This window comes from Neophocaena asiaeorientalis, unplaced genomic scaffold (assembly GCF_003031525.2).
Source record: "Neophocaena asiaeorientalis asiaeorientalis breed wild unplaced genomic scaffold, Neophocaena_asiaeorientalis_V1.1 scaffold82, whole genome shotgun sequence".
Lineage (NCBI taxonomy): Eukaryota > Metazoa > Chordata > Mammalia > Artiodactyla > Phocoenidae > Neophocaena > Neophocaena asiaeorientalis.
In genome coordinates, this window is record NW_020173068.1 from 4,144,885 (window position 1) to 4,167,716 (window position 22,832).

Below are 22,832 nucleotides of genomic sequence, written 5' to 3' on the forward strand. Positions count from 1 at the left end.
TGCTGAGAAAGCTATTATTCAAGCCTCTAGTGACCTTTCTCCTTCCTGACACTAGGGTTTGGGCTGGTAATGCAGTTGGTGAGGGAGAAGGTGCGTGGGGTGATGCAGGCTGAGGGTGGAGGTCCCTGGACCAAGCCACCAATTGAGTAGCTAGCTGATGGTGGAAGTGGGCTGGTTTGGCAGGGGTCCAGGGCACCTGTGGGATGCAGCCAGGGGGTCTGTCCTCTTCCATTTCTGGAGTCTACAATACAGATTTGGCAGTTTGCCTGGAGCCATTCACCAAGGGTTGTGAGTCTATTCCTACTGCTTTAAATGAGTTTGCTTCCTTAAGGACAGAGACATTTTTGTAGCCTAACCTGCATCTAATAATAACAACCCTTCATGTTCATTGAACAGATCCTGGCTGAGCCCTTGCCCAACCCCAGGTCCTGTGCCAGGTACTCAGGGTAAAGTAAGCCAGTCCAGGCCTGCAAAGAAGCAATGATGCCGTGACTTGAGGGTAGGCTTTGGCATGAGATACAGCTGGGTGCAAGACCCAGCTCTGCCTCTTACAAGGTGTGGTACTGTGGACATGTTATAAAGCCTCTTGAAGCTCTGGATTCTCCATCTCCACACCAAAGCAGTTGTGAGGACCAAACACGATGATTATGTCAGGGGCATAAACATAGCACCTGGCACAGAGCAAGCACTCAACACATAGCACCTGTCATTATTACTAAAAAACACTTTTGCATTTCACTTTCTCATTTGAGCCTCGCTTACTCTGGTAGGCTGGTACTATTCTCTCAGATTTATGGATGAGAATTTAAAGCTGATTTGTCTAGTGCTACACCACCAGCAAGAAATTAAGCTAAGTTTCACAGTGAGAGGCCCATGTACCGCAAAAAAAAAAAAGAAATTAAGCTAAGTTTCAAATCTGAGTGCAGAGTTTTATCTATGGGTATGTAGAAAGTGATCAATACATACTACCATGACCCTTGCCTGGAGTGTCTGGGAGCTGAGGGGACGGATGGGTGATGCACACAGCCTGACTCAGATGGCAGAAAGACACCAGCAAGGCCCAAGGTGTGGGGCATGGAAACAGACCATTGAGGGATGGGACCCGGTCCCCCTCATTGCAGTACCCACAGTATCCCCAGCCCTTAGCGCAAATAAAGTATTCACCAGTATTTGCTGATTTAACAAATGAAACAAAACTCTGAAGACAGCTCCAAGCAATGAATCCCGCTTTAGGGAAGGCAGGCAACATTGATAACACTGAGTTAAAAGCTAGAATTCTAAGCCATTTACTGTGGGACTAAGGCCCCTTGCCTTAGTTTCCTCCCTGAAATGGGACTGAACATACCCACCTCACTGTGAAATCATGTATACAAAGAAGTCTGGTGAGTTATAAAGTGTTATCATGCATATAAAAGCAATTATCATCAGGCTACAGACCACTAAGGCAATGAAGTGTTGTGAAGACAAGCACCTCAGGTTTGAAGCCTGGGTCGTCCTGGCACCAGCCCGTGTGGCCCTGAGCATGTCACTTTTCTCTGAGTCTCAGTCTTCTCAACTATAAAATGAAGATGATACCACCTACCTTGTAGGGTTTTTTAAGATGGCTTAGAGATAAAGAACACAGGCTTGGACTAAGACAGACTTGGTTTCAAATCCTGACTCTGCTTCCCACTAACTGGGTCCCCCCAAATCTCACTGTCCTATAATGCTGAGATTGTTGGACAGTAACACAGAGATAAAATTGGTGAAAGCCCTGTCACATAGTGAGCACTGAATAAATGCCAACAATCATTTAGACACTGGTACAGTCAGGGGAGGGGGCAAGGTGTAGTGTTTAAAAGTGGGAGCTTGGAAGCTACCCTCACAGGCTTTGCCACTTACTAAGCATGCTACCCTTCATAAGTTGCTTAACATCTCTGTACCTCAGTTTCCTCATTTGTAAAATAGGGATAATAATGGTAGCAACTTCAGAGTGTTGCTCTGCGAATGGAATAAATACATACATGCAAAGCATTTTGAACAACGCCTGGCATAGAATAAGCACTTGATAAATGTTAGGTGCTATTAATAGTAACGTTAACAATAGTATTAATCACCAAGTGGAATAAGAGGGAGGGACTGTGTAATCCTGGGACACGGGTATCCCACGGAAGAATTCTAGGGAAATCCCTGGGCAGCTGTTTGTAGGCAAGTTCTCAGCCTCTGGGAGAAAGACTCTTCTATGGAAAGGACATGAGGCTGGGGGCTCCTGAGCAAAAATCTCAGTCCTGATGACCAGCAGGCCAGTCTCTGGGGAGGCAAGTCAGGCTGCTTGGAAGGACACAGTGTTCCTGGCCCCGCCTGACTCAGGGGAACAAAGGCACGTGTGTGGCCAGGGAGGAGGGAGGGGAATGTTTCCCTTTCAAGAGCGGAACAAAGGATCTGAGGCATAGTTGAGTGCGTTCCAATCCCCTCCCAGGCTAGCTCCCATTCCTCAGATGATTGTCCAACAAGGTTTTCAACCTTCTAGCTTCCTCCTGAAAGGTGACCTCGGGAGGGAGTGGCAGGCTCCACTTCCCTCTGTCATCGGTCTCCAAGAGGCAGGATTTCTACGTGCCAACCTCTAAGACCTCTCTTAGGAGTCCCAGGCCTGTGCGGGGTGTGGGGTGGGGACCCCGGGGGAACCCAGGGTTAATGGATGACACAAGGCCCTGCAAGCGACAGGTTTAATGTCCCTCTAGGGGGAGTCCAAGACTAAAACTGCTACTTAGTGTGGAGCCAGGAGAGAACCCAGGAGTTCTGACCAACCCCCAGTGTGGGGCGGGTGTAAAACTCTGACAGAACTCAGTGGAAATACATTTTCTAAACCTTAAAGGGATGATCACAGGCTGGAGAGAGAAGCTAGGTGAAGGGTGAAGGGGGAGGAAGCGAAGAAAGTAACTGACAAGAGGAAAGGGAGAGACATGGCCAAAAAAAGGAGTTTGTGTGAGGGGGGAGCCTTTAGGGATATTACTTTCCAATTTCCACACTCTAGCCAGCAGGAATCCGACTGCAGGGCTGGGACAGGAAGCAGTCCATGGAAGTCACTGCAATGGCATTTCCTGAAGAGTGAGAGAAAAACCTCTAGTTCCGAGGGGAGCTCTGGAGTCTGCCCAAAAAGCCCTGTAGCTAGCCTTAAGGCTCCGGCTTGGCCTGAGAGTCTCATCAGGGATGAAACCAAGTAGCAGAAGGTCCCAAAGGCAGTTTCTTTCTGCAAAAACACTATTTACAAAAATCAATATGTAATAAACGGGAAGCCAGATGATGTGACTGAAGGAGCCCTTGTTTGCGGCTGCTGGTTGCTGCTGATACTGACAGTCACTATTCTGAGAGCCTTTCGACATGAATTAACTCACTGAATCTTCAGTGCAAAGCGCTATTATTATAGCCATTTACAAGTTAAAAGACTTGCCCAAGGTCACACATGACATAAGTGGTCTAGTCCAGGTGTGAAAGCCCAAACCCTGCATCTTCCTCCTGATGTAACCTTGGGTAAGTCACTTCATCTTTCTCAGCCTGATTTCTCTCTGCTCACCTCCCTGGGTGGTTGGTTATAAGCATCAGAAAAGCAAGGTGGGGGAAATTCCCTGGCAGTCGGTGGTTAGGACTCCCACTTGCAGGGGCACAGGTTTGATCCCTCATCAGGGAACTAAGATCCTGCATGCTGCACGGCCAAAAAAATACAAAGTATCTGGGAACCACAGTCCCTCAGGGAAATAATGAGTAGAACTCACTCCATTAAAAATAATAATAAAAAATTAAAAAAAAATTTTAAAGGCAAGGTGGATATGAAAGTGCTTTCTAAGCTGTAAAGTGCTACATAAATGTGAAGCAGAAATATTGTGGGGTCAGGGATAAACCACCCTACGTTAACACTGGGATTAGTTAATTTTTAGCAATTAAAGTGCTGCAGCTGTTGATAGGAAAGAGCCATCCTAAAGCATAACTATCGTGAAATATGCCATAATGATGGAATCCACAAGGCCTAGGGCCAGTGAGAAGCAGGATTCCCAGACTCAACTTCAACTCTCCATCTTACAGATGGGGAAACTGGGGCCTGGGGTAAAATGACTTGGCCAAAGTGAGACAGTGAGTCAAGGCAGATTTGAGACTAGAACTGGGATCCTGACTAAGACCAGTGCTTGACCAACATGCAAAGGAACACTGCGGAGCTCCTGGCAGGATAGGAACACTGCTACGGCCTGCCTGCCCTAAGGATATGCCCAAAGGTCACTACGGAGTCCAAACAACGGAGAAAAGACGCTGTAGATTCTGTGAATGGGTCTCCAACACGAGCTCTGTGGCAAAGATGATCAGAATTATGATACCAACCTGTGCCGGGCTCTATGCATCTCAGGCAGATCTCGTTAGGTCTTCGCCATGGCCGTGTGAGGCAGGTAATATTTGCCCCAAGGTTCAGAGAGTTCAAGGAGCTTGCCCAAGGTCACAGAGCTAGACATGGGTGATGTGGGACCTCAACCCAGACATGGTGCAGTTATCCACACAGAATTAGCGCTAGAGTGGAGGAGGACCATTCAGCACACCACATTTGAAGAGACTATCCCAGAAGAACATCTAGCTTATGTAGCCCTGATTCTATGATCTCCAAGTGGTTAAAAAATGTGGCTTTCAAGGTGGCCAGACCCATCAATATGCCATGTGCAAGCCTAGTCTTGGTCCCTTTTCACCATTTCCACCTCTACCTCCTGATCCAAGCCACTCTTCTTTCTCACTTGACAGCTTTCACCAGCCTCTTCACTGGGCTCCTGGCTGCCACCCTTGCAGAATTCAGATCGTTTCACCTCTGCTCCTAATCTTCTCCTGGCCTCTCTCATTCTACCAAAGCCAAGTCCTCACCATCACCTGCAAAGGGCCATGTGATTGGGCCCCTGGCTACCTCTCCCCCCTCAATGCCAACCACTCTCCCCTCTCACCTCCTACCACTCTCTTACTGTTTCTTCTCCAGCTACACTGGCCTTCTTGCTCATCCTTGAGCATGGCAAGCACACTCCCTCCTGATTCCATCCCTCTGCTTATAACACTCTTTCTACAGGTACCCACATCGACCACCGCCTTACCTTCTTCAGGCCTTGGCTCAAATATTACCTTTTGGTGATGCGTTCTCTATGCACTCTTTTAAAATTGCAGCCTTACCTCCTTTTGCTAGGCATGCCCTATGCCTCAATGTGCTTTATTTTCTTCATAGCACTTAGTATCACCTGATATATGTTATGTATGTATGTAATTACACGTTGTCTGTTTCTCCCCACTAGAATGTAAGCTCCACAATGCAAACTTAATTTTATTTAATGCTGTACTGCTAGTGCCTAGGACAGCCTGACACACAGCAGGAGCTCAATTAATATTATCTGAATCAATGAATGAATGTTTAGGGACTTCCCTGGTGGCAGAGTGGTTGAGAATCCGTCTGCCAATACAGGGGACACGGGTTCGAGCCCTGGTCCAGGAAGATCCCACATGCCACGGAGCAAGTAAGCCCGTGTGCCACAACTATTGAGCCTGTGCTCTAGAGCCCGCAAGCCACAACTACTGAAGCCCGCACACCTAAAGCCTGTGCCCCGCAACAAGAGGAGCCACCACAATGAGAAGCCCGCACACCCAATGAAGAATAGCCCCTGCTCTCCACAACTAGAGAAAGCCCACGCATAGCAATGAAGACCCAATGCAGCCAAAAAAAAAGAATGAATGATTAGATAAAGGGCAATTCCTATTACTATTATTCTGGTTTGATAAATGTCTGTTTCTTCAGAAATTTAGGCAGCTTCTCTTTCATTAGGTACCTGCTACTCCTAAGACCTCTGCTCAGTGCTGATTAAACAAGTATGGACAAGATGTGGACTCCACCCTCAGGAAGTTCCTAAACCTGGTAGAGGTATGGTAGTGTTAGATGTCTTCTTTATACTAATTTAAACTCTACCACTGTGATTTACCTATCCAAGTTCTGCTGGGTACTATACCAATAAAAAAGTCTTAGACCCTCTTCCTGCAGATATTTGAAACCAGTGACCGTGGTCTCCTGGGTCTTCTCTTCCCCAGGCTAAACAAAAAGACCCAGTGGGATTGTCTGACTCAGATCTGCCAACTGGGAACGGGGAAGACAGACTGTCGGCTGGAGAGACAGAAGAGAAGCGGATCCAGGAGCAGAGTGGCTCCTTCAAAGAAAAGAGAGGGAGTCCTTGGGGAGGAACTCCATGGAATTAGGTTGAAGGTTGGGGGTGGCGACAGAGCCCTGCTCATTAGGTAGTAGGAGATTATGTTTCTGTAGAAGAGCAGCTCACTGGGAATTACCCCTAAACCTATCCATGCTAATCCCAGACAAAACCATCGCTACTAAAATAAAAGCCCTGTAATGGAAGGCTGAGGGCACTGGAAAAACCAGGGAGGACGCTCAAGTCACTGGCCTCAGGACAGATACCTGCTGGGGAAGGGACAAGTAACAACTGCTGCTTCCTGTAGCCCAAACAAATCTGATGACTACCCACACAAAAGCCAAGAAAACCCTCTAGGTTCTGTTGGGGCCCCCTGAAAAAATACTTGGGTATTTTCTACCAGAAGCTGAAGGGCTCTGTGGGGCTACTGGGGCAATCAGTCTCAGGAAGCCTGGAAAACCCTGTGATGGTGATGGCATTTTAAGGGCAACTTCAAATGTACATCCAGAAGAACCGGGTGTTTTGAGGGGGAGCCCCTGAGACACTTCTACCTCACTTTGGGACCTGAATGAGAGATTACTAAAAATTTCCACGTTTGGGGTTTCTAATGGGGTTTCCCCAAGAAAACCACAGAATTGCGAACAGCTGCTGAGATCTGCAAAAGTCGCTGAGGTGCTTCAGCGAAGCATACATTAGTGCCAAAGAAGACAGAACAGGCAAGAAGAAACCTACAGAAACTAGAAGACTACAGAGCTATGCAGCCTGGGAAAGGCCAAATTATGGCTTCTCCGCCACCCCCGCCCCAACAACTGTTCATTGCTTTCAACAATGGTGTTTCCATCAAGCTAAGGGGTTTCCCAGGGACAGTGATAACAAAATGGCCTGGCCCACTTGGGTTCCCACCACATAACTGTCCACATTCCCATTGGAAAGCCCCAGAAACACTCTGTCCCTATCATTCTAGTGAACATCTCAGTGGCTGGCTTTGTTTCTCAAGAAACTCTGGGGGCAAAGTTCAGTTTTCGTAGGCAGATAGCCCATTCATTAAAAGAGGTGCCTCCATCCTACAATTAAGGCCCAAGGAGAGCCTTTGTTCTAGATCCTTTACTAGAGTCAAGCTATGGCAGGTGTCTATCTTTATTTCATTTTACAGGTGGGAGAGATGGATGGACAAGAGAGATAAACAGGTTCAGCATCTTGGCAGGTGACTCCAGGTAGGCGGTGGTGTGGTTATATGTGTGGAATTCCAGTCCTTGGAGCATCACCCACAATTAAGTAGACATACCTGGAGCAGGCCATCTTCTCCCTTTATGCACACAATTCTTACCTACTGGTAGGGCTTGAGGAAGTTTTAACAATGAAAAATTAATAAGCCCACTCTCAGGACTTCCCTGGTGGCGCAGTGGTTGAAGGTCTACCTGCCGATGCAGGGGACACGGGTTCGTGCCCCGGTCTGGGAGGATCCTGCATGTCTCGGAGCGGCTGGGCCCGTGAGCCATGGCCACTGGGCCTGCGCGTCCGCAGCCTGTGCTCCGCAACGGGAGAGGCAAAACCCTGATACCCACTTGAGTTTTACCAGTGCCAGAATGTGCGGAGGCTACACACATGCCTTTGGCAGCCTGCTACTGCCAACAAAGGTGCTGTTCTTCCTGCAACTCCTGACCAAGGCCAGCGTCAGACTCGAGTGAGCACCTCCACAGGCATGTTTTGCTTGGCCCAACAGCACCTTTGGCTCACATTATTACTCCTAGGACAACCTGAAATGGAGGGAAAGAGTTTAGGCTTTGGAGTCAGGCCCACCTAGGTGTAAATTCTCACTCAGTCACTTAACTGGCCGAGGAATACCTGGGGCCAGTCACTTAGCTACCAGGAGCTTCATATGTAAACTGGGAATAAACCCACCTACCTTATAAGGTTATTGTGTGGAGTATATGAAATAGCACGTCATTTCCATGAAAGAAAGTACCATGTTTTGCTTATGGCCAGCACCTAGCACATGCCTTCCTCATAGTAGATGCTCAGTGAATTTTGGTTGCATAAGTAAAATACCTAACATAATGCCTCATGCATAAAATGTACTCTCTAAAGGCTCATTTCCTTTTCCTTTCCTGTAGGGATGCTAAATTTAGAGCACATCCCAGGGTGGAATGGCCCGTAACTCTTACACTCATGGATCCCCCAGCCACAGCCTCCAGGAAGGTTATGAGATGCCATTGCAGTAGCCAGTCGGTAAGTCAAACAGGATGGTCCCTGAGAGGGAAGTGGGTGGGTGCCTTCTACCCAAAGGATCCCATGTCACATGTTCTTTACCTCCTGGCCTCAGGGAGAATGCGTGCCCAGAAATGGTTCTGACATAACTGGCTCTTCTGCACACATCCCCTCTGTTCACCAAGAGGAAGTAACATACGGTATGCTGTCCAATGGGCTCTGATAATTCTTGAGCAAAGAGACAGAAGATGGAATTTCAATCCAGTGGTGATCTAACGAACTTGCCCAGTGCTGCTGTGTCTAAAACCTCTTTCTTGAGCAAAGAGACAGAAGATGGAATTTCAATCCAGTGGTGATCTAACGAACTTGCCCAGTGCTGCTGTGTCTAAAACCTCTTTCTACGTGCAATACCTGGTGACTAGCAATTCTCTGGTCCAGGCAGCCCTCTCAGAGGCTGTCTGGCAGGCCAGGAACCTTTCCCATATTGCCTTTTGTTAATAGCTGCCAACAACCCACCTGTATTAGGACCACCGGCCAAAGACAACGGTCAGGCAAAGTGGGCAAATGGCCCAAGTCTCTACTTGGAGATGCCTCAGAGGGTGTGTCAGAAATGCTGGAATCCTGTCCCTCCTGTAATAAGTTAAACAAATATTTGCCCCCAAAGAGAATCAAAGCAGGGGGGAATAAGAGAGGTCATCCCACAAACCAATAGGAACTATTTAATCATTTATCTCTCCAGGGAGTTCATTTACAGAAAAGCTTTCAAGTCTGGTCAGCCTTAGCTAAAGAAAGCCCTCTATCTTTACCTTCCACAACCCCACCCCAGTCTTCTGACCTCTACTGACTTGACCCCTTTGCCTTTTACAAGAACTGGGAGTGGGAAGAGTTGATGAAGTTGCAAAGAAATGGGAAATAAGACAGGGGGTGGGGTTCCAGGAGGTCCCTTGCTCTGTGGTAAACTTAAGTGTCTACCACACCCTAGGCCCAGCCTCTGGATAACTGCATTCTTAACATTCCTGACTCCACGATGCATGGCCCTGTCCACCTCGGCTCCTTCAATCAATGACTTATTTTCCACAGGCTGCTTGATTTTCTGGGTTTTCTGAGGGGACAAAATACCTCTCATAAGCCCTGCCCCTCCCCGAGGCAGGGAGATAAGCAAGGAGATAGAACTGAGTTCACTGCAGAAAAGCAAAAACTGCCTACAATGACCACCAGTAAAGAATCTCTCACCACCAGCTCACCCTGACTTGGTGATGGACAAGGGAATTCCCCTCCCTAGCAAAGGAACGAGGCACAACTGCTGGGCCCAGAAAGTGTACCTGGGACCGACGACGACTACTACAGCAAACTTGCTGGTGTCCATCACTGTGCTCACATTAGCTCCAAGGACTGCAAGGCAAGGAGGGCTTGCCACATTTTTTTAGTGGAAGAAGCTGAGGCTCAAGGTAAACTGTCCGGTCCAAGGTCACACGGCTAGTTACGTGACAGGGCTGGAACTCACACCTGTGTCAGTTTGTTTCTGAAGTCTGTCACTGAATCTCAATGTTCCAAGGAGCCCCACAGACCAGGTTCTTGCTTTGCCAGCAAACAGTGCTCAGTGAAGAGGCCCCAGGGCCCCGCCGGAAAGCAACAGGCGTAACAGGGCTCCCCAACCAACCCCAGGCAGTGAGGTGCAAAGTCCCTGGACTTAATGAGTGACACAGCAAGAGCTCCGCAAACTGGCCAACCACACAGAAAGTTGCACACTTTAGAGCCAATGAACATAGGGGCGCAGCACAGACATAACTGACCCACTGGCACAGCTTACACCCTAAAATCAGACAATCCTCAGCCATCCAAGCCAGTGGGATGCAAAGTCTGGTCATGCAAACTCTGAAATAAAGGGAACTTGATTTGGGGGAGGGAAGCCCGGGAAAGGATTGACATCCCAGGGGAGTAAGATTGAAGGGGCTTGTGGGTCACTGATACTATCTTCTGCAAGCATTACACTCATCACCCCTTAGCACGGAGCCATTATGTCAGGGTGAGGGGAACACTGGACTCACTTCCCACTCTCAAAGGTTTGGGGCCAAATGAACACACAGGCTATGTTTTCCTCTGCAGAGAAACTGGAACACAAGTATGAAAGAGTAGGGTCATGAGGATGGCCAGAATGAAGATGTCTGGTCCTTGCAGAACTAGGTCACCTGTATTTCAGAACAGTTAACCTCTTGTGGTGCAATGAGGCCAGTCAGGTCTCCTTAACAAACAACGTCTCCAATAATCACCCAGCATAAGAGAGAGACATAGGGGAAAGGCTGTTGGGAATCTGACCAGAGGCCAAGGAAAAGGGACACACAAGGGGCGTGGTCCTTACCCAGCCGCCGTTCTCCTGGATCCAAGGCTCTAGGTGGTCATTCAGGTAAGTGGCCATCCAAGCTGCAATCCGACTCACCAATACCTGCATCTCCTTGTCTACGCTTTCCACGCACAGTGCCCCACCGAAGGAGAAAAAGGCCACAATGCGACCCCAGTTCACCCCATCCCGGAAGAGTTCGTTCACTACCTGCTCAAAGCTCTGATATGCCGTCCCTGGGGTGATGTGGAGCTGGGATGTCAGGTCGCTGAATGCCCGCCGGTACCTCAGTTCAAACTCATCGCCTGCCTCCCTCAGCGCTTGCTTCACCGCTGCCATGGGGATCACCTCCCGGGCATCCAAGCTGCTGCTGTGGCCAGTGGCTCCATTCACCGCAGGGCTGTCTGCCAGGTGCCAGGACGGGTTGCCATTGATGGCACTGGGGGTTTCCATGTCTGATTCAGTCCCTTCTGGGGCCTCAGTTCTGTTCTCGTCCACATCGCTAAACTGACTCCAGCTGTATCCTTTCTGGGAAAGCTTGTAGGAGAGAAAGTCAACCACCAGCTCCCGATTGCTCTGAGACATTTTTATAATAGTGATGGGCTCCACCAGTCCATTGTCCAAAACACCTGCTCACTCACTGAGTCTGGTCTCTGCTTAGTGGTTCTCTTCTGAGATCCAAAGCCAAGATAAGGTTCTGAAGGGAGAGAAAGAGCTTCAGGAAAAAAAATTAATATGCATGCCATTTACCCTACAACATCCCATTCCCTCTCCAGGTACCAGCCCTGGGTTCTTTGCGGCTCTTATGAAGGTCTGGGTCTACTTTCCAAGGGACTTCAATGAAGTCAAATTGAAAGCACCAGTGGGCTCTGAATCATCACACCGGCTTTTTTTTTTTACCTCAACCATCCCATTTTCCCCAAAATGTCTTCCTCAGAAAGTCACCCCAGTGGGTAGTCTGCCCCCAACCCCACCCCCGCACCACCTACATTCAAATGTCTCGGGCAACGGCAGGCAGGTGCAGCCCCCGGAAAATCTTTTGTATCATAGGTCGGGCTAGGAGGTGGCAGCCGGGATGCCGGTAACTCAACCGGCCTCGCGGCGGCTGGCAAAAAAAGCAGCTCCGGCTGGAGGGATCATGCGACCCGGCGGACTGAGAGCTCAGAAGGCGACACAGGAATTACGAAGCTCAAGAACCGGCCCCCTCGCTTGCTTCCTCCTCCATCGCCCAGATCGAGGGCGGCCGCTCAGCAGCCGCGGCCTCCTGCCACCCGGGAGCCCAGCCCCCTCGCTCTTGCACGCCCCTTGGCTCTCCGCCTCCTACTGGGAGCCAGGAGAACTCTCTCGGAGATGGCTGGTGTGGGGTTTAGTTTTTGTTTTTTTCTATTTAAGTACCAGCCCAAGGTGAGGTTTCCGAAGAAACCCTGAAGGGACTTCTCAATGGGGCTCAAGGTTTCGATGAGGGGCGGAGAGAGGGAAAAACTGCCTCGGATCTGCGCTCTGACTTTGGAAAGGCCATCCCCGGGCCTTTCTGGGAGGCTGAAAGCCGGGGACCCCCCAGAAACGCCGCTGGTTTTCTCTGAATTCCCCAAAGGCCCTGGACTTGGCGATGCGGGATTGCCGGGTCCTCCATTCCCCGCACGGACACAATGGCCGCCGGCGCCCTACACAAAGACCGGGCGAGGGTGAGGCGCCGGGCCTCTTCTCGTGTCAGAGAGAGGGGTCGAGGCCACCTCGAGACCCCCCACAGCTGAGACCACGTTTTCCTGGGGACAGGCCGGCTTCCTGGCGCCCCCGGGACGGCTTGGGGGCCGGGGGCTGCACCTCTCCGGAGCCCGGGGTCGGTGGGCTGCGGCCTCGCAGCTTCCTCCGCGCGTTAGGCCGGGTACCCGCCCGGCCACCGCCCCGTTGCTAGGTAACTACTCTCCCTCAGGGGCGCCCCCTAGACCTTTCTGGGAGGAGGGGTCTCGCCCCCGGCGGCCCGCCCCGGCGTAGCCAATCAGCGAGCCCAGGTAGCACGCAAGCAGGACGGCGAGGGCTCCCATTGGGCGCAGCGCCTGCCACGCACAGGGGAGGCGGCGCTCTCACCTGCGAGCCCCGCGAACCGTGGGGGGCCACATACCCCCTTCATGGGCCAGGTCGTTTTCGGACGCGAGCGCTCTTCGCGGCCAAGTTCCGCGCCGTGGACCTGGGCCGGCCTACCTGGCTGAAGGCTCGCGCTGTCTCTTCCGAACGAGTCGGCCTCAGTTTCCCCTGAAGAAACCGGGAGAACTTGCAAGCTCCGTCACTTCCGGTGCCGCGGCAGCGCGCGCGAGCCCGAGACGCAAGGGGAGTGCGCGCCTTGAGGACTGGCGTCAAGAACTGGGCGAGAGCGCCCCCTTGCGGTAGAGCTGGGGAACCCGGAGACGCAAGAAAAAAAAATCAGCGTTTACGTTCACATTTCCATTCATTCATTCATTTAGCCAGTTTCATCCACCCGTCAGTTTATATATCGAAAAAGCATCGCGTTGTGGCTAAGAACCTTGTGTCTGGGATTCCAGCTTTGCCGGTTGGGCAAGTTACTCAACTGCTGCGTGCCTCAATTATCCTTAACTGTAAAATGAGTAAAAACCAACCTCCCTCATTGAGCTATTGTGATGATTAAACAAGTTGTTATTTGTGGAGTCCCTAGTATACGCTGCATAATTTCTCTCAGCAAATGTTTATTGTTTGGATTGCTGAAGTTAGAGTTAGGAACAAGACAAGACATGGCCCGTGCTTTCATAGAGATTTAAACCCTTGAGATGGAGAGAGACAGTAAACAACTAAGAAAACGAACACGGTAATTTCAAATAGTGACTAGTGCTCCTAAGAAGGCAAATCAGGGTATTGTATAAAGCAGCTGTACCAGTTTGTCCTCCCATCAGTAAAGTATGAGACTGCCTATTTCCTCACATCCTGAGCTACACAGTGTGTTATCAAACCTTTTTATCCTCACCAATCAGATAAAAACTGAGAGACACTCTTATTTTGATTTCTTTTTATTAAGAGTGAAGTTGAGCAATTTTTCATATTTATGAGTCTTTTTGGGGGGGAATGTCTTATTCTGATGAATTCTCTATTCATTTCATTTGCCCTTTTTTCAGTTGGTCTTTCTGTTGAACTTTTTTCTCATTGATTTGTGGAATGTTTATCCTTTTTTTTCTACATATAAGTCATAAATAGTTTTCCAGCTTATTATTTATTATTATGGAAAAACTTTTATTTTCTATGTATTTTAACGTATAAGTCTTTTTCCTTTGTGGTTTCCAGGTTCTATGTCATTCTTATGAAGACCTTCTCTGTGTGATATCATAAAAATAATTCTGTTTTCTTCTACTTGGTTTCATATTTTACATTTCAATCTATGTTCCATCATAAATTCCCTTCAGTGTAAGATGTGAGGCAGGAATCCATAAATTTTTTCTAAATAACTACCCAATTATCCCAATATCATCATCTTTTCCAACTCACTTGAAATGTCTCCATTACCATAATCTATATTCCCAAGTGTATTTGTGTCAATTTCTGAATTTTTTATGTTCCATGGAAAGGTTTTTTTTTTTTAATTTATTTTATTTAATTATTTTTATTTTTGGCTGCGTTGGGTCTTCATTGCTGCAGGCAGGCTTTCTCTAGTTGCGGCGAGCAGGAGCTATACTCTTCATTGCCATGCGCGGGCTTCTCATTGCGGTGGCTTCTCTTGTTGCAGAGCACGGGCTCTAGGTGTGTGGGCTTCAGTAGTTGTGGCACGCGGGCTCAGTAGTTGTGGCTCGTGGGCTCTAGAGTGCAGGCTCAGTAGTTGTGGCTCATGGGCTTAGTTGCTCCGTGGCATGTGGGATCTTCCCAGCCCAGGGCTCGACCCCGTGTCCCCTGTACTGGCAGGCAGATTCCTAACCACTGTGCCACCAGGGAAGTCCCCATGGGAAGGTTTTAAACTGGTACAGGACATGATCTGATTTCCATTTTAAAAACCTGTGGTGTCACAATCACTTCAATGTGGAAATTTTTTTAAAAAATAAGTTTATTTATTTATGGCTGTGTTGGGTCTTCGCTGCTGTGCATGGGCTTTCTCTAGTTGCAGTGAGCCAGGGCTACTCTTCGTTGCAGTGCACGGGCTTCTCATTATCGTGGCTTCTCTTGTTGCGGAGCACGGGCTCTAGGAGTGCAGCCTTCAGTTGTTGTGGCACGTGGGCTCAATAGTTGTGGCTTGCGGGCTCTAGAGCTCAGTCTCAGTAGTTGTGGCACACGGGCTTAGTTGCTTCGCAGCGTGTGGAATGTTCCCAGGCCAGGGCTCGAACCTGTGTCCCTTGCATTGGCAGGCAGATTCTTAACCACTGCGCCACCAGGGAAGCCCTGGAAATTTTTATTATGGAAGTCTCTGATGTGCTTTGGGAGGCCAGGAGAGAGCAGAGGTGTGAGGGGTATTTTAGGTGGAAGGTGCTGCCTCAGCAAAGGCATGGAGAGTTAACAGGAGAGTCCAGATGGGATGGCTAAGAGGGAATGGTAGCAAAGGAGACTGAAGGTAAACATGTATCTGCATGTGCAGGACACTAAATAGGCACTGGAGGAGCCAACCAGGCTTTTTGAACAGAAAGGACATGAAGAGATTTATATTGGGGGAAGATAGAGCCTTTGGGGAAGGGAACTTTGCAATATTTATCAAGAGCCTTAAAAATGGCTCTGGAAAGATCATTGAAAAATAATCTTTGATTGGAATTGAATTTAAGAAAAGAAGTGAAATGCAACCAAATTTTATCCACAGAGATGTTTATACTAGGTTATTTATAACACAGGAAAGAAAAATTAAAACTGAGAATTCAGTAAATAGGGTGATACTTTAAATGGGTTAAATTCACACATATTTAATGATGGGGAAAAATACTCAAAACATAACAATTTGTAAAAAAAAAAGGGTTACAAAGCTATACTAAGAATTACTCTAATTTACTAAAAAATGTACATTACATGCAACATATAGTAGAAAGAATTATGCCAGGATGCAAAAAGGTGGTTATTGCTACATAATCAAATTATGGATGATTTTATTTTCCTTTTTATAATTTCTATATTATCTAAACATGACTTTTTTTTTTAATTGGAAAGCATTGTTTAAAAAACACATTTGCTGAGATTTAGATGATGAGGAGATGCTTATGGTGTAATATGAAGTGAAAATAAAAGTATACAAAATTATATGTGTGGTGTGGAGAAAAGGGGACACTCTTGCACTGCTGGTGGGAATGTGAATTGGTTCAGCCACTGTGGAGAACAGTATGGAGGTTCCTTAAAAAACTACAAATAGAATTACCATATGACCCAGCAATCCCACTACTTGGCATATACCCTGAGAAAACCAAAATTCAAAAAGAGTCATGTACCAAAATGTTCATTGCAGCTCTATTTACAATAGCCAGGACATGGAAACAACCTAAGCGCCCATCATCGGATGAATGGATAAAGAAGATGTGGCACATATACACAATGGAATATTACTCAGCCTTAAAAAGAAATGAAATTGAGCTATTTGTAATGAGATGGATAGAACTAGAGTCTGTCATACAGAGTGAAGTAAGTCAGAAAGAAAAAGACAAATACCGTATGCTAACACATATATATGGAATTTAAGGGAAAAAAATGTCATGAAGAACCTAGGGGTAAGATAGGAATAAAGACGCAGACCTACTGGAGAACGGACTTGAGGATATGGGGAGGGGGAAGGGTGAGTTTTGACAGGGCGAGAGAGAGTCATGGACATATACACACTAACAAACGTAGTAAGGTAGATAGCTGGGGGGAAGCAGCCGCAAGGCACAGGGATATTAGCTCGGTGCATTGTGACAGCCTGGAAGGGTGGGATGGGGAGAGTGGGAGGGAGGGAGACGCAAGAGGGAAGACATATGGGATCATATGTATATGTATAGCTGATTCACTTTGTTATAAAGCAGAAACTAACACACCATTGTAAAGCAATTATACCCCAATAAAGATGTTTAAAAAAAAAAAAAAATTATATGTGTGACATGATCTCAACTCTAAATACCATGTGTAGGAAAAAAGGCTGGGAAATCAATATGATAAAGACAAAAGAAAAATGGAGAAAGGCCTTGTGCAGATGCTAAAGAGGAATGGAAATAGAGCGGTCAATAAACCAGAGATTGAGGTAGATGCTCAACCTCACTAGTTATCAGGAAAAATGCAGATTAAAACCTCAGTGAGATATCATTTCACACCCACCAGATAGGCAAAAATGAGAAAATCTGCCTTTTTTTGGTAGATGATTATTCAGCAGTCAGTTGTGATTTTGGTGTTTTCGTGAGAGGAGGTGAGCTCAAGTCCTTCTACTCTGCTGATGGCACTACTGCCTCGCCAACAATTCCCTCACCTCGGCCAAGAAAATTTGATAAAATCAAGTGTGATTCAAGAATATGGAATAACTTTGGAAAAAATTGTATTGTTACCAAGTAGAATTGAAGATGCCTACAACCTATGACCCAGCAATTCTATTTTTTGATATATGCTCTAAAATAACTCTTAACACGTGTGAGATGCAGGTATAAGGATGTTTATAGCAATACTACTTCTTTTAGCAAAAATATGGAAACTACCCAACTGTTAATTATAGCAAATGATTAACCAAATAGTAGTATGTTTTTACATAGTAATATGACACAGTGAAAAAATAAGCAGATTTAGCTATACACAGCTTGAAAGAATCTTAGAAACACATTGCATGAAAAACATTGCGAAAGAATAATGCAGTATGATTCCATTTATATATAGTTTGAAAACAGGCAAAATTAATTTGCACACTGTGTAGGGTTTGTGGTAGCCAGCCACCTCCAAGAAGGCCCCCAAAGATCCCTGCCTCCTGGTATTCACACCTTTGTGTAGTCCCCTCTCACAATGTTCTGTGTGATTGATAACAAATGGCAGAGATGATGGCATGCCTCTCTTTCTCTCTCTCTCTTCTATCTCTCTGTCTCATCACTCACTCTGGAAGTAGCTAGCTGCCATGTTGTGAACAGCCATGGAGAGTAACAGTATGGAGAGGTCCATGTGTAATGAGAAACTAGATCTTCCCGCCCCACCGAGCCTTCAGATGACTCAGCCAACGGTTGACTACAAACCTTATTTGAGACCCTGAGCCAGAACCACTCTCTTAAACTGAATTCCTGACCCTCAGAAACTGTATGAGATAATAATGCTTGTCATGGTAAGCTGCTAAGTTTGGAGGTAATGTGTTCTGCATCAATAAGTAGATAATTCATACAGGGAAATATACCTATGTGGTAAAATTATAAAGAAGTATAAGGGAATAATCAACACAACATTCAAGACAGCCATTGCACCTTCACAGGGGAGGGTACAAGATGAACCAGGGAACAGGATAAAGTTGGGAGCTTGAAAGAGAATAGAAATGTTCTTCTTATTAAATTAAATCGTATGTATGTGTACAGAATGTGTTGCCTTACTATTCTTTATACCTTTCATTCATTTTACATATACATACATTTATATTTGTATCTACTCAATATCTAATAAAATCAGTTTATTAGATTTAAAAAACTAGAAGGAAATACACTTAAATGCGAAGAGTGGGGAGGTTGCTTCTAAAGGCTAGGTTATAGTTATTTTTTTGGTTCTTTATTATTTTCTATATTTGCTAAATATTACAAAAAAGTAGGCAATACTTTTGAAATGAAAAAATTTTAAATATATAAACACACACATATGTAAAATACAAAAAGGCATGCGTTTATAGATATAGATATATGAGGGTTTGTATTTGCATTAAAAGCCTTTGAAAGATTCACACTCGTCTTTTAACACTAATTTTTAAACTGAGGAGTGGGATTGACAATGGGGTAGGGTGGGAGGCTTAGGGCATTTTTACTTTTTACTTCATAAATATTTATAAACTCATATGGATCTGGCTGCAAATCTTAACTCTGCTGTGTGACCTTGAGTAAGTTATGTCACCTCTTTTTTTTTTTTTTTCTTGCTGTACGCGGGCCTCTCACTGTTGTGGCCTCTCCCGTTGCGGAGCACAGGCTCCGCGTGCGCAGGCTCAGCGGCCATGGCTCACGGGCCCAGCCACTCCACAGCATGTGGGATCTTCCCGGACCGGGGCATGAACCCACGTGCCCTGCATCGGCAGGTGGACTCTCAACCACTGCGCCACCAGGGAAGCCCTATGGCACCTCTTTTGAGCCTCGGCTTTTTTCATCTGGAAATTGAAAATAATAGCACCTACCTGGTAAGGGTGTTGCAATGATTAAATAAAGTAATAAATATACGGCACCTAACATATATTCTCACTCTGTCATAAGCGTGTATAATATTTGTAATTTAAAAACTTTTTTAACATAGAAAAGTCTCCCATATTAAATCCCATATTAAAGTAGTTTGACCTAGGCCAGGGCCCACTGCAAATGGAGAGGATGGAATTTCAAGTGATTCCCCTCTTCCAACTCCCAGAAGAAGACAAAGGCACTCCTTGAGTCTGGCTACCACTTACCTTACGTGAGCTTATTGAAAAAACACCCTGCATCAGTAGTTCCTCTCTATCCCCCCAGCCCCCAGCCCCTGGCAACCACTAATCTAATTTCTGTCTCTATGGATTTGCCTATTCTGGAAATTTCATATGAATGGAATCATACAATATTTGTCCTTTTGAGTCTGGCTTCTTTTACTTAGTATAATGTTTCAGGTTCACCTACGTTGTATGTATCGGTATTTTATTCCTTGTATTCAAGAATACTATTCCATTGTATGGATTTACCACATTTTATCTACTCATCAGTTGGTGGATACTTGGGTTGTTTTCTATAATTCATCGCTTTTAATCACTGTGTGCTAAGGTGTCTGTAATCCTTCCTCCAAAATGGATTACACATCAGCTAGGAAGGAAGAGACCAGGACACCCACAGAGATCCCTGTGTTTGGTTGGAGGGGAACTGCAGAAGACAGATCTTTTTGATGACTGTCACCAATGGCTCACACTTGCAACCTTCTCCAGGGGGTGTCCTTAGGTGATCACAGCCACCTTGCCTGGAGGTGTCTGAGGGTTACGTCGCTACCCAGAGCCAGTGACCAGCTGTTGTCTGTTCTCCATGAAGCAGGAGGTCTCCAGTGAGCTGGAAGGCAGGTCCAGATTTCTGGCCTGGTGACCACAGGTTGGATGGTGGAGGGAGTGACAGACACGGAGTGAAGAAGATTTGGAAGGGGCAGGAGTAGACGTTGGGTCTTTCCCTCTCACTTTTTAAATATAGAGCTTGTCTCCCCCTCCTCTCTCCTTTGCAGACTCCTCTCCCCTTCTATAATAAGAAATAATAAATTCAAAGCACACAAGTAACACGTGGATATATTCTTTTAAAAAAATTAAAGATAAAGATCCAATTATCTATCCTTTCTGTCCACGAGTCCTGTTTAGCTCCTTCCCTCTGAAGTTCCCACTCTTGTCAGGTTGTTGTGAATTCTTCCATACCTTTCTCTCTATATACACATCCATGTTTAGGAGAGGTAATATAGGGCAGTGGTTAAGGGTTTGGCCTCTAGAGCTGGCCTACTTGGGTTCAAATCTTGGCTCTGTTGCATACAAACTATGTGACCTTGGAGAAGTTTTCTAACCACTCTGAGTCTCAACTTCCTCAATCTATAAAATGGATATATAACATTACCTACCTCACAGGGTTATTGTCAGGATGAAATGAGTTAACTATGTGCGCGGTACTCCAAACAGTGCCTGGCCTGTGGTAAGTGCCAGGTAAGTGCTAGCTGTTAATACTTAATCACACCCATGGGAAAAGTGGTACACTGTTTTGCATATTTTTAAAAAACATTATGATCAACTATACTTCAGTAAGAAAATATAGTTCTTAAAGTTCAGAAAAAAAAAACCCATAATGGTTTCATAATGAAAAAAAACCACCCATAATCAATCAGCACTTTGTGTTTTAACTCCAGAATGTGTCTCAAACATTATCTCCATATCAGTCCAGATCTATCAAACTCGTTTTTTTTAAAAAATTTATTTATTTATCTTTGGCTGCATTGGGTCTTCGTTGCTGTGTGCAGGCTTTTCTCTAGTTGCGGTGAATGGGGGCTACTCTTCGTTGCGGTGCGCGGGCTTCTCATTGTGGTGGCTTCTCTTGTTGTGGATCATGGGCTCTAGGCGTGCGGGCTTCAGTAGTTGTGGATCATGGGCTCTAGGCGCGCAGGCTTTGGTAGTTGTGGTGCACAGGCTTAGTTGCTCATGGCATGTGGGAACTTCCCGGACCATGGCTTGAACACGTGTCCCCTGTATTGGCAGGTGGATTCTTCACCACCGCGCCACCAGGGAAGCCCCCAAACTCTTTTTGAACTGATGCTTAGTATTCCATCCCATAGACAGTTTATTGAACAACCCCCCTCTACTAATGGACCATTAGGTGGTTTCCAATTTTTCACAACTACAACGCAGCAGCCTACTAATTGATTTCCCTATTTCCACTCTTGTTCCCCTTCCCCCTGTTTTCAGCACAGCAGCCAGAGTTATCCCGTTAAAAGTAGAGAGTAAATCAATGCTCAAAACCCTCCCAGGACTCCCACCTCATTCAGAGTAAAAATCAGCTTCCTTACTAAGGCCCAGTTGGTCTGCATCCTGCCCCAGAATATCTCTGGCCTCATCTTCTGATACTCTCCTCCTTGTCCATTTGATCCAGTCACCCTGACTTCCTAGCTATTTCTAAAACATGCCTCTCTGCTCCTGCCTTTGCACTTGCTGTTCCCTCTGCCTGGAACATTCTTCCTTCAGATATCTGCATGGCTTACTCCTTCACCTCCTTCAGGTCTTTGTTCAAACGTCCCTGAGCTACCCTATTTATAATTGCAAACCCCTTTCACATGGATAAGGCCAAAAGAGTAATGACTGAGGGACTTCCTTCGTGGTCCAGTGGTAAAGAATCCACCTTCCAATGCAGGGGACGTGGGTTCGATCCCTGATCCGGAAACTAGGATCCCACATGCCACGGGGCAACTAAGCCCGTCCGCCACAACTACCGAGCTCGCGCTCCTCAACGAGAGGGCCTGCATGCCACAAACTACAGAGCCCACGCGCTCTGGAGCTGGCTTGCCACAACTAAAGAGAGAAAGACCCGCACGCCACAACTAGAGAGAAGTCCGCACGCAGCAACGAAAGATCCCGCATGCTGCAACTGAGACCTGACACAGCCAAAAAAAAATGAAGAAAATAAATAAATAAATATACAAAATAAACCAATAAAAGAGTAATGACTAAAATTGTGGTTAGGGTCTACCAGATATGTCTGCGCTTCCTTCCAGGTCTAAAATTCTGCTTTGGTGATTTCAGACCTTGAAGTCTCCCATTCGTAAATAATGGGAACTTGAGACCCAGCCTACACTACAATGGATGCAGAAGGAATGACAAGAGGGGAATCTTTTGGGCCAGGCTTATTACCTCTTGTTAATCTGGAAGGACTTGGGAAGATCTTGCACACATCCTGGCCTCCTGGCATTGCCTCATACACTCATCCACTCACCGAGCACTTTCTGCCTAGCAGGCCCTGGACACAGCACAGCTTTGATACCCCTTCCCTCCTAATATAAAGCAAGTACCTTTACTTCCACCCCTACCAGTGGCCCTGCATGTACCTTGAGGTCGGTGGGCAGCCACAGCCTAGGCAGACCCTGCCCTTCCTTTGTCCCTGTCCAGTCCTCCCTTCCTCCGCTTCTTGTCATGGCTTTGCATTTATCATCTCTTATTATGAGATATTATTTACTTATTTATTTATTCACCTTGTTTAGTGTCTGTCTTCTCCAGTAGAATGTCAGCTCCCTGAAGACAGAGATTTTGTCTGTCTTTTCACTGCTATATCCCCACATTTAGTACAGCGACTGGCACATTGTAGGTGCTCAGTAAATGCTGCAGTGACTGTGCCTCTGTTTCTCTGTGTGAAAGTTGATAAGTGTGTCTCTTGGAACTAAACCTAGAAATAGAAGTGCTAGGTTACAGGGCACACACGTTTGACATTTTAAGTACGTGTTGCCAAGTTGCCCTTTAAAGCAGCTGAACCCAT

The 22,832-nt window shown here is 46.5% G+C and overlaps 1 protein-coding gene across 3 annotated transcripts in view; it reads right to left on the minus strand.

Annotated features, from left to right (window-relative positions):
* Positions 1 to 12,345, minus strand: part of BCL2L1 (BCL2 like 1) — a 50,932-nt gene extending 38,587 nt beyond the window's left edge. Inside the window, exons 1-2 of one of the 3 annotated variants that reach the window (XM_024743012.1) lie at positions 11,724 to 12,345; positions 10,945 to 11,431 (exon numbers count right to left, since the gene is read on the minus strand). In XM_024743012.1, the coding sequence (XP_024598780.1) occupies positions 10,945 to 11,319 (375 nt within the window). In that variant the 5' untranslated portion in view covers positions 11,320 to 11,431; positions 11,724 to 12,345. Of the gene's footprint in view, positions 1 to 10,755; positions 11,450 to 11,723 lie in introns of all 3 variants that reach the window. The other 2 variants (XM_024743010.1, XM_024743009.1) reach the window with 2 other exon arrangements.
* Positions 12,346 to 22,832: the final 10,487 nt, after the last annotated feature.